Source organism: Salvelinus fontinalis, chromosome 32 (assembly GCF_029448725.1).
Source record: "Salvelinus fontinalis isolate EN_2023a chromosome 32, ASM2944872v1, whole genome shotgun sequence".
NCBI lineage: Eukaryota > Metazoa > Chordata > Actinopteri > Salmoniformes > Salmonidae > Salvelinus > Salvelinus fontinalis.
Genome location: NC_074696.1, coordinates 34,687,376 through 34,699,580, shown reverse-complemented (window position 1 = coordinate 34,699,580; position 12,205 = coordinate 34,687,376). Strand labels below are relative to the sequence as shown.

Here is a 12,205-nt window from a genome sequence, read left to right as displayed (position 1 = left end):
CTTGCTGTGGTCCAAACAGGAATCAACACAACAAATAAAATACAGAATATACATTTCAAAACATTTACATTACAATTTAGCCATTCAGCAGACGCTCCCATACAGAGCGACCCACAGCTAGTACATTCATAAGATAGCCAGGCGAGACAACCACCATATCACAGTCGTATCCCAACCACGTATCACATACTACATAATACAATGCAAAATACAATACAAAATGCATACAAATGTATGTGTGTCTCTTCACAGTCCCCGTCGTGCCGTAAGGTGTTCTTTTATCAAATTTTTGAATCTGGTTTTATTTGCTAGCTTGAGTTACCTGGGGGGGGGCTGAGTTCCATTTAGTCATGGCTATTTAATACTGTGTGTTTCCTAGCCTAAGTTCTGTACCTGGGGACTGTGAAGAGACCTCTGGTTGCATGTCTTGTGTGATACCGATGAATGTCCGAACTATGTGCCAACTGCTTGAACAGACAGTTCTGTACCTTCAACACATAGACCAATAGCGATGCAGTCAATCTCTCCTCAACTTTGAGACAGAAGAGATTGACATGCATGTCATTGACATTCGCCCTCTGTGTACATCTAAGTATGATACGTGCTGCTCTGTTCTAGACCAACTGCATCTGCCCATTGCATGAAAACATGCTTGTTATTTTAGAGGCAAGTGTATTTTGATCATACTTGAAAATAGTGTATACTGTTAAAAAAATAAAATTGATAATATCTTGGATGTTACAGATGTTTTTGATCTTATCGATGTTGCTCCTAACTCCTTTTCTCAAAAGTATGTACTTTGTCATTGTAGGGCTGTGTAAAACTTAAGACTTGATAATCATGCAATAATAATGTATATTGTACCTTCTTTACAGAGATAGACCTAGGTGTCCACCAGGGAATGCACACAGAGATAGACCTAGGTGTCCACCAGGGAATGCACACAGACAGAACCCCCACCTCTGAATCCTCTGACTTCACCACTCACATGTCTGCCTCCCCTGGAGCCACCAGCATCCCCAGTGAGCAGCAGACGGGAGTTCTGCATTCAAGCAGCATCTCATCTGGACTGGATCATTCTGAGGAGCTGGGACTGGATGTGTACTCCACAGTAGCTGTGTACTCCACAGTAACTGTGTACTCCACAGTAGGCCATCCACCAGGAACCTTCCAGGGAACTTCCTTCGCTAGGCCGGAAGGCAGCACCAGTCTAGATTTCGAGGGTATTGTCAATCCAGAGAGATTTGAACCTTCAGGAGCAGTGGAGCTGGCACCAGGGGAGTCTGATGAGGAGCACCTGGGGTCTGGAGAGGGCATAGCTACGACCGAGTCTCCAGACCTGTCCACCACCTCCCAGCTGCCCGTCGAGTTTACCACTATGGGCTATCAAACAACGGCCATGTCCAGAATAGAGGTGGATCTCACAACCACGGACCCTGAAGAAGACGGAAGTGGACATGAGCCAGGCACTGATGAACCGTCCCTCGGAGACAAAGTTACAGTCTCCCCCTTTGAGTCGCAAACAACCAGTTGGGATCTGCACCGTACCACCTCTGCACCCCAAGAGTCTCAGGACGACCTTGAATACAGCGGGGAATCCGCTTCCTCCTCTTCCCAGACAGAGCTTCCAGAGTCCTCAGCAGAACCTGAACTGTTTGGGTCAGACTCCTTGTCCACCTCAAGTACAGATCCCACCGCTGCCACTATGTCCACATCCACCATGTACACATCCACAGAGTGGGCCACACAGACCTGGAGCCCAATCACCTCCACTACACAAAGTCCCCCAGAGCCAGAGAGGATGACTGCTCTTATGCCCCCTGTGGATCATGGCCGGATGGATCTGGAATTCGGCCTCACCCAGCCGCCAACCCTGCTCATCTTGCCCAATGAGAGAGCTGCTGTGGGCAGTTCCAGGAAGATTTCAGGTAACACTCGAGCCACCCTAACCAGCCTAACCGCCCTCCTCTTGCTGCTCGACACGGCGATGCACTAAACCCCGGCCTCTCCCACCCCAAGCTGCCTTGCTCCATTTTCTGTAAACCGCCACCCTCCCAACGGCTCCCCCCTCTTCGTCTGTCTCACTGTTTGTCTCAGCAGCCCACTCACCCTCCTCCCCCTCCCTCCCCCCTAAAGAGCACCCTGCTCCTTGTGATGCCCAAGAATTGAGCATTGAGAGATATATGGGACAACCCCCTTTTTGACATTTGTCAAACAAACCAGTCTTGCGGTGCATGATGTTTTTATCACTCAAAGATTGACTTCTGTGAAGTACTGTATTGTCCGGACACACCATTTCTGTGAAAGAGAATTGCGATGCTTGATTGTCTCCCTCTACTCTTCCTGCAAGAGTGAAGTCTAACTTGCACCTTCACCGTCCTGAATGTTTCTGCATTCAAACAGTCAACTTCCTCTTACCGGGGGCCCATGAGCACATTTCCAAGTGGAAAAAAACAGTGTTATTCAACCGGACAAACATTTGTCCTTGCATTGTAACGCCACTAACTCTGAATGTAACAGCACTGACTCCCAAATGCAACACCACTGACATTTTTTGGGGTAACGAATACAGATATTATTGATTTAATAGAGGGACAGTATCCCAATTACAAAACATCCGCAACTTTTTAAACAAACTCAGCAGCTATTGAGTTAGTATATAGTAGAGAATGTATGGCAAAGAATGTCACTTTTATAACCATAATAAGGGAATATCCGGTTTTCAAGTCTTGTAGATATGTAAATTACATCTATCAAAATATTTGTAATGTTATTTGAGGTAAAAATGTCTGTACTGCCATCAATCTCCCAGTGTAACAGGACGTACCATTTGAAAAATGACAATGACCTCCTAGATGGCGGTCTGATCATAGTTTCTCCCAAATCTTTTAAACATCTGTAATGAGTAAGAGTTGCTAAATGCAAAATGGAAACTATTGAGGCTGGTTTATTGTTTAATGTTAAAGTATAGTCAGTGTGGCATGATTATTGCCATGTCATCTAATCTAAAATGGGTCTTTGCAGATTGTGATTGTACTGTGATTGGAGATGGAGAGTCAGAAGCAGCATCTCACAAGCACAGCTAACAGCATGGATTATTCTTTAAACATGTGTGCTTTCTCCTCTAAGGAATTAACTCATACAGGATGGCCCAATCCATAAAACCATTCAACTAACAGACCATAAACCAGCCTGTTGGATAACTTGCACAGAATTGTATAAAATGCTACATTTGCCGTCTCATTTTAGTAAATGTGCCTTTAAATGTGCCGTAACCATTAAAGGTGAAAATCTAAATTAGAGGACATGGCCTTTAATTTTAGGTTTACTTTGTCACTAGTGCTTTACATTCCTGACAGGTTAGGTAGATGTTCCCCTTTTTATTTTTTATTTCACCTTTATTTAACCAGGAAGGCCAGTTGAGAACAAGTTCTCATTTACAACTGCGACCTGGCCAAGATAAAGCAAAGCAGTGCGACAAAAACAACAACACAGAGTTACACATGGAATAAACAAACGTACAGTCAATAACACAATAGAAAAATCTATGTACAGTGTGTGCAAATGAAGTAAGATTAGGGAGGTAAGTCAATAAATAGGCCATAGTGGTGAAATAATTACAATTTAGCATTAACACTGGAGTGATAGATGTGCAGACAATGATGTGCAAGTAGAGATAATGGGATGCAAAAGAGTAACAACAAAAAAATAACAATATGGGGATGAGGTAGTTGGGTGTGCTATTTACAGATGGGCTGTGTACAGGTACAGTGATCGATCGGTAAGCTGCTCTGGCAGCTTCCCTAACCACTGACACAGCATCTGATATTTTTTTATCTCATGGCTAAAATACTGGGTTGGGTAATCTGTTCCTACATCTGTAGTTAAGGACAACTTCTACATCAAACTTTCTCGACACTGAGCTAATGCCAGATGCAGGCTTTGTATTATTTGTTTTACTACAGTACAACTTTATTATTTACCACTATTACTGCAGTAGTAGGCTGCATATGATTATCAGAGCTGGCAGGACTGGTCTCTTGCTGTGTTTCAGATGCCTGTCTGGAGGACCCCTGTGCCAACGGCGGCACCTGTGTTGAGATGGGCGGGAGCACCAAATGCCTCTGTTTGCCCAGCTATGGAGGTGACCTCTGTCAGATGGGTGAGCTCCTCATTCAGCTGTTACAGTACCTCTATAATTGTAAGAGTGCTATTAAATAGTGTTATACTGCACCAGATGACAATACTAGGCGACAGGTAGTCTAGCAGGTTAAGCTCAGGGATTTAAATAGTTGAAAAATATGCCAATGTGCCCTTGAGCAAGGCACTTAACTCTAATTGCTCCTGTAAGTCACTCTGGATAAAGAGCGTCTGCTAAATGACTAAAATGTAATGTAATGCGCCACCACATTCAGTAATAATAATTGTGGGTTTGTATGTGCTGGAGCAGATTGTCAGACTCCGATGAGTGGAGCCACATTCCAGTTATTTTCGTAATAAAGAAGTAATTGGATGTATACGGCCAAAACATAAACAAAGTAACAGGTCCTTCATTGTTTTGTTATCAGAAGGTAAGACATTTGTACTAGTCTAGTTTAGTAGTACTAGTCTATTAATAACTAGTTTTACTATTACCTCAATCAAAATATAAATATTACACACTGTGGCTTTAAGAGCCCATTAATCACAAAGAGCCACCTTGTTTTGGAGAGGACAATCCAGGAATGGCTGTTCCATCCCTGAGCCCAACTCAAGAAAGGACAAAACCTTGCTTTTGGAACAATTGTCCCCTTCAGTTCAGTCGGACGAAGCCTTTTCTTTGAGACCTGCTTGCTATGCCACCGCGTTCCTGTCACATAGTTTTAGGGATGAGAAAATACAGATGGAAAGAAGGTGAGATGAGAAGTGTTCTTTAGATGGATGAACCTCGTGGATCCATCTGCTCAGGGAATCAGGGAAACTGTCTTCCTGGGTTACAATCATCTAGTTTCCGAGTCAGGCCAGGATTCAATCAAAGTCCATTTGATTGATTACATCTAATGGCATCTAGTAAATCTCTCCGTCCCTCCTGTTCTGTCTGTTAGATCTGGAGCAGTGTGGGGTGGGCTGGCAGAAGTTCCACGGGAACTGCTACAAGCACTTCAACCAGCGGCTGAGCTGGGAGGTGGCGGAGCAGCACTGTCGCATGGTGGGGGGCCACCTGGTGTCAATCATGACCCCTGAGGAGCAGGACTTCATTAACAGTACGGTGGGAGTGGTGACAGCGAGCCACCAAACTTCATACTCCACCTTTTCTCTTTCATTGACAGGCAACTCCATTTGTTAGCATAGCGTACCATTTTTACAGCATATTAATACATTGGAAATACAGCAGCAAGCTCTCAAGGGTTTGTGTGTGCTATTTACTAGCATAGGAAGGCCCATGACCCTGCTGTGCGGAAGTGCTACATGCAAATGCTAATCTGGTTCATTAAAGAGGTAGTTCAGCAAAATGACTAAATAAATTAGATGCACACTTACTTTTAGCCAGAGTGACAGACTGTGTACTAAAGCCACTGTCACCAACTGCTGACAATAGCATTCATTACCAAACAAACTATGGGAGTGATGGGGGCAGCTTTAGCATGTTCTAAATTACGTGGCCACATTACTTCCAAGTAACTTCATGCCAAGTCAATTGGAAACACAAACCCTGGCAGAGGTGTTGATATTCGCAGTGGAAGCACAAAGACAAAGGCCTACTGTATAATGTCTTCGAGAAGTGATAGGCCTACTGCTTGAAAAGCAAATAAACTGGCGTATTCTATCCGCAGATAACTATAAGGAGTATCAGTGGACTGGACTGAACGACAAGACCATCGAGGGGGATTTCCGCTGGTCCGATGGTAACCCTTTGGTGAGTCCAGACAGATTGGCTTGACATAGAAAAAGTACAGTGTCAAAACATGTCCACAGGATGACATGCAGCTACAAAGACACAGGAACACAAGACATTAGCTCCCAGGCTTATAAACAACTACAGCTCTGTGTCTCTTACTTTGTTTTCACAGCTCTATGACAACTGGTACAGGGGCCAGCCTGACAGTTACTTCCTGTCTGGAGAGGACTGTGTGGTGATGGTGTGGCATGATGCCGGGCGCTGGAGTGATGTGCCCTGCAACTACCACCTGGCCTACACCTGCAAGAAAGACACCTGTGAGTAATGGACATGATGTTACTACAAGCAAGCACCTATCTACCAGTGCCTCTACATACCTGTAACTACCTCAGTGCAATATAATATATTGCTACAGTATACAGGCAATAGGTCACAGAGGTAGTTAACTTAGAGGTATGTAGTATTCGATGTTTAATGCATACATTCAATACAGTCCCAAACTAGTGTAATGCTCAAAACGTAACTGAATGTGTACATTAGGACAAATAATCGTTCAACTTTTCATTCATATGTTGTTGATTTAGAAGACATTATCACCTACAGTCTTTGTTACTCCTCCCACAGCTTCATGTGGCCCTCCCCCCAAAGTCCGGAACGCATCTGTGTTTGGCAGAATACGCCAGAGGTACGAGACAGACGCCGTTGTGCGCTACTACTGTGCCCAGGGCTTCCAGCAGAGACAAAACCCTCTGGTCAAGTGCCTGCCAGGTGGAAAGTGGGAGGAGCCCCAGATCCTCTGCATTCCTGGTATGAACAGTTCTATGATCAGCCCACCTCTCTCTAACCCATGACCATGTTCCATTACACTTCTATGATCAGCCCACCTCTCTCTAACCCATGACCATGTTCCATTACACTTCTATGATCGGCCCACCTCTCTCTAACCCATGACCATGTTCCATTACACTTCTATGATCAGCCCACCTCTCTCTAACCCATGACCATGTTCCATTACACTTCTATGATCGGCCCACCTCTCTCTAACCCATGACCATGTTCCATTACACTTCTATGATCGGCCCACCTCTCTCTAACCCATGACCATGTTCCATTACACTTCTATGATCGGCCCACCTCTCTCTAACCCATGACCATGTTCCATTACACTTCTATGATCAGCCCACCTCTCTCTAACCCATGACCATGTTCCATTACACTTCTATGATCGGCCCACCGCTCTCTAACCCATGACCATGTTCCATTACACTTCTATGATCAGCCCACCTCTCTCTAACCCATGACCATGTTCCATTACACTTCTATGATCAGCCCACCTCTCTCTAACCCATGACCATGTTCCATTACACTTCTATGATCGGCCCACCTCTCTCTAACCCATGACCATGTTCCATTACACTTCTATGATCGGCCCACCTCTCTCTAACCCATGACCATGTTCCATTACACTTCTATGATCGGCCCACCTCTCTCTAACCCATGACCATGTTCCATTACACTTCTATGATCGGCCCACCTCTCTCTAACCCATGACCATGTTCCATTACACTTCTATGATCGGCCCACCTCTCTCTAACCCATGACCATGTTCCATTACACTTCTGATATTGCTAAATATGACTCAAGAACAGTTATTGGGACACAGTGCGTCTCTCATGACTGTCAGCAAGAATCTGCCTCACTAAAGAAATACTGAAGAATTGTGATTTAGTTCATCAGTGTCACTGATTATTTTAAAGGACTAAGGAGATGCTTAAGAGCAGAGACAGGGGTTTTTTTAACCGGAAAGTTAGTTGTTGTTCTGTAGTGGGGAGTTTCTGATTCTGCTTTAGCTCTTGAGGAAAACATCTATCTTTGTGTTCAAGGCTGGGATTCTTAAAAATAATGGAGAGCCGCACGCTCTAGGAGCTCAGATGCAAAAATATTTAATTTACCAACGTTTCAACAGGCAAGCTGTCTTCATCGGGGTACAAGGCTGGGATTCTACCAATCGCATTGTCGACAAGCGCACCGCACTTCACTTTTAAAGGTAGTTTACACTTGAGCCAACATCCGCAGTGTTTACTGCGAATGCAATCTACACGACCGTCAGGGAATTGCCTGTAGAAGGCACAATGTCAACTGTCGACAGTGCTGTGCGCTTGTTGAAATGTGCCTTTCAAGTCAAGGCAATGCCATAACAGCAGGCAAAGCCAACCCAGAAAACTAGTGTCTAAATCAGACAATGTTCTCACTCTGGACATTATGTGGGGGGGACAAGATAAATGTATGAAAGGGGTGTACATATGACACTGCCTTTTTATCCAACAGATTTGTCAGAAGTCTTTATTTTCAACTTGTGTTGGGGTTTCCTTTCAGGGGCAGGAAACACAGCACAGGTAGCAGGAGTAACATCACCAACAACAGAAAACCAGGAGCCGACTGAAGAGGAATCACAAACAAAGAAAACACCTCAATACTGGGACATCAAGTGGAACTTTTAAATTACATACCATGTCCCATTACACTTCAAGAGTTTCTTTCTTCATTGACCAGAGATCTGAAATGGCTGAACATGTGAAGGCAATATGGTGATCTTGAAAGGAGACAAGGAAAGAGTATTGGGACACAGGGTCAGTTTGGCATTACATTCCTACTCCTCCTCAAAGCACATCGATCTGAATCTGTAGTTGGGATAGCCTGGGCTTTAGTGTCTCTTGCAGCCCTACATAGGATGCCATGAATTGCAATGTTGTGCTAGAATGCGGAACACGGGACATTTTCCGTGAAAAGTCCTTAGGCTTTCCGAAAATCCTGCCACTGACGCATATCTATTATCAGTAACTCCTTGTCCATCCATCCTGATTGTACACTATATATATATAAAAGTATATGGACACTCCTTCAAATTAGTGCATTTGGCTATTTCAGCCACACGCATTGTTGACAGGTGTATAAAATCGGGCACACTGCCATGCAATTTCCATAGACAAACATTGGCAGTATAATGGCCTTATTGAAGAGCTCAGTGACTTCCAACGTGGCACCGTCACAGGATACCACCTTTCCAACAAGTCAGTTCGGCAAATTTCTGCCCTGCTAGAGCTGCCCCGGTCAACTGTTAGTGCTGTTATTGTGAAGTGGAAACGTCTAGGACCAAAAACGGATCAGCCACAAAGTGGTAGGCCACACAAGCTCACAGAACGGGACCGCCAAGTGCTGAAGCGCGTACTGCGTAAAAATCGTCTGTCCTTGGTTGCAACACTCACTACCGAGTTCCAAACTGCCTCTGGAAGCAACATCAGCACAATAACTGTTCGTCGGAAGCTTAATGAAATGGGTTTCCATGGCTGAGCAGTAGCACACAAGCCAAAGATCACCATGCGCAATGCCAAACGTCAGCTGGAGTGGTTAAAGCTCGCAGCCATTGGAGTCTGGAGCAGAGATGTTCGATGAGCAGATGTCCACATACTCTTGGTCATGTAGTGTGTAATGTGTCGCTATCTGTAAAGAAACTGTCTGAACCTAACTTTTCTCCAAACTGGCACCTAACTCCAACTGTGTTGGACAGTGGTAGGATACACGGTAGCTCGTCTTGAGAAAAATTTGGTTCAGATGGTTTTTAGAACGATGTCCACACATTGTACAATCCAGAAGGACGGACAAGGAGTAATGGATTATAAATATGCCTTAAGTAGCAGGATTTTTGGGAACCGGTATGCCTAAGAATTTTTCACCAAATATGTCCCGGGCTCCAAATTATATCGATCTAGGATGCCATTGCATTCAATGTGCGACGTCAACTGTAGGCCCAGGTCAAATCAAAAATCACATTTATTTTATATAGCCCTTCGTACATCAGCTAATATCTCCAAGTGCTGTACAGAAACACAGCCTAAAACCCCAAACAGCAAGCAATGCAGGTGTAGAAGCACGGTGGCTAGGAAAAACTCCCTAGAAAGGCCAAAACCTAGGAAGAAACCTAGAGAGGAACCAGGCTAGGGCTTGGTTTTAGTGTTCTGCCACTAGGTTACCAAAATAGCTTACTGAACAAATGTCATGACATTAACTCTGGAAGATACAACATTCAGACAAACAGTAAGAAATTGCAAATATTAACCTAATCATAAACACATGACAAACTACGAGCATTGATACTGTATGTTCCAGGTCTTGGTTGGTTTTAAACAGGCGTCAGCATGCTAACGGTGTCAATCATTGTTTATTGACTATTATTGGCAAATCAGCTTTATAAATCCACCCATCATATTTGAAACAACAGCTGGTCTGTTTGCAATTCCATTCATATTCCATCAGCTAGTGATTACCTGGGGTCTGTTCAGGAGGGGGAATGTTACAGAACGGTCAGATAGAAATGTATTGTGTAGAACCGATATGATTGTCCAGCCTGGCCTCAGAGCCATATTGAATATACTTTATGTATTTCTGAGCACCTCCAAGACGTATGATACCTACTAATGGTCTAGTTACTTGAGAGAAACTCAAGTAGGGAGGTTGGTCGGGGAGGATGGGTGGGCGTAATCCGCGACAATCTAGCAATCCAAGGTTGCATGTGTGAGCCGCATCAGGGTCACCTGTAACATTTTAGCTAACCCTTATTCTAAACTTATCCCAATTCACCTAACCTGCTATGTAAATTCACCTAACCTTTGTCGTTTTAGTTCTCCTAACCTTTGCCGTTAGTTCCCCTAACCGCCCATGTAAATTCTCCCTGTAGTTCTCCTTTGTTGTTACAGCGCAACAAGAAACCTGGCCTCAGATAAAGACCTGCAATACTATACGTCCACCAAGACGTATGATAAGTTACATCACCCAATTCGTATGTTTTGTATGACCGGGAAACACCTATGGCACTGTACGTCCTCTAATTCGAATGATATTGTACGACTGCTATTCCATTTAGAATCTAATGTAACGCATCATACTAAATTGAATCTTAGACTGTCACAGATGTACGTACAGAATAATATGAATTGCCCTGAGACCACATTGGATTGTCTGTAGACTTGGGACTTGGGGACGAATGTAGTTCTATTAATAATATTTCTACCTGCAATGTTTTTGAACTTTTTATCTCACCGAGTACACTCCAGGACGGGTGAGTCATTATTGGGATGTTTGGTTGAGTGTCAGGGAAGACACAGAACAGACTCTGTGGTCCATATCCAAACCTGTTCCACGTCACAACCTCTAGGTCCTTTGAGTCCCTTTCATTGAACTAAAAATGACTGTATAGGTGTACACAATATTGTTGGAGCTCTGCCAAGCCTACCAGAGGGCTGGGTGTGGCTATGACCACATTGCTGATACCAATCCAAATATTTCAGATCCACACGATAACTTGACAAAGTCTTTAGAATAAGAGCAATGGTTGGTTTGGAATTGGAGCAGAAAAATCCCTGTCCTCCTAGGAACCCATATCAACTCTTGAACTCTTGAACTCAGCATTATTTCCATCTCAACTTTCTCACAACCATAGATAGGCCTTCTTGGACTTTTATCATCAACAGACTATATGAAATATGGTGCTAACACCCTTGCCTATGATACATGCATGAAGTACATTTCATTTTTGAAATCATAAAGAATCAAAATGGCACGTTTGTGCAGTAGGATGTTAGAAAACAAAACGACTCCAAACACAGCACGTTTATAAAGCCAATTCCATTATCAAACTAAAATGTACATTTCACACAGTGGTTTATTTATTCACTCTTAACTATTTTGGGGTGAAAAAGGTTAGAGTGAGTAGCCTGCAATTGTTTTTACAAGGGTGACAATGCCTTCACTGTACGTATCAATGATATTGATTAGATTTTGTTTCAAAGTATTGTTGAATTACTGTCCACTCTTCCCTGTGATAGATGCCCTACATTTTACTGATACAGTCCTATGAAAAGCTTTATGTTGTAATAAAGTTTTGTAGAATAAAGCAAGGATTTAATCAGTATTAACCACAAAGCCATCTTCAGAAATATGTTTTGTTTGTTCTTTATTTTCCAATTTTATAAGTATCTTTTACAGTAACACTCTTCCTTTATAAACAAAATAAAATGACATTAGAACGTTTCTGTGACTGTTTGTGTGCCTGTTTGTGTGCCTGTTTAGTTGATGTGGAGCATCAACTGTTGAGAGATAGTCAGAGGTTCAGGTGCATAAAGTTGTGGAATTTATTTAACAGTCCAGGTGATGATGAAGACTGTATCCAGAGGTTGTATTTACACTGAACAAAAATAAAAACGCAACATGTAAAGTGTTGGTCCCATGAAACGAGCTGAAATACAAGATCCCAGAAATGTCCCATACACA

The 12,205-nt window shown here is 43.3% G+C and overlaps 1 protein-coding gene across 2 annotated transcripts in view; it reads left to right on the top strand.

Moving 5' to 3' along the window:
• Positions 1-11,965, top strand: part of LOC129831146 (brevican core protein-like) — a 33,235-nt gene extending 21,270 nt beyond the window's left edge. The window contains exons 8-14 of one of the 2 annotated variants that reach the window (XM_055894221.1): positions 912-1,928; positions 4,055-4,162; positions 5,085-5,243; positions 5,814-5,896; positions 6,051-6,195; positions 6,503-6,685; positions 8,255-11,965. In XM_055894221.1, the coding sequence (XP_055750196.1) occupies positions 912-1,928; positions 4,055-4,162; positions 5,085-5,243; positions 5,814-5,896; positions 6,051-6,195; positions 6,503-6,685; positions 8,255-8,379 (1,820 nt within the window). In that variant the 3' untranslated portion in view covers positions 8,380-11,965. Of the gene's footprint in view, positions 1-875; positions 1,929-4,054; positions 4,163-5,084; positions 5,244-5,813; positions 5,897-6,050; positions 6,196-6,502; positions 6,686-8,254 lie in introns of both variants that reach the window. The other variant, XM_055894220.1, reaches the window with a different exon arrangement.
• Positions 11,966-12,205: the final 240 nt, after the last annotated feature.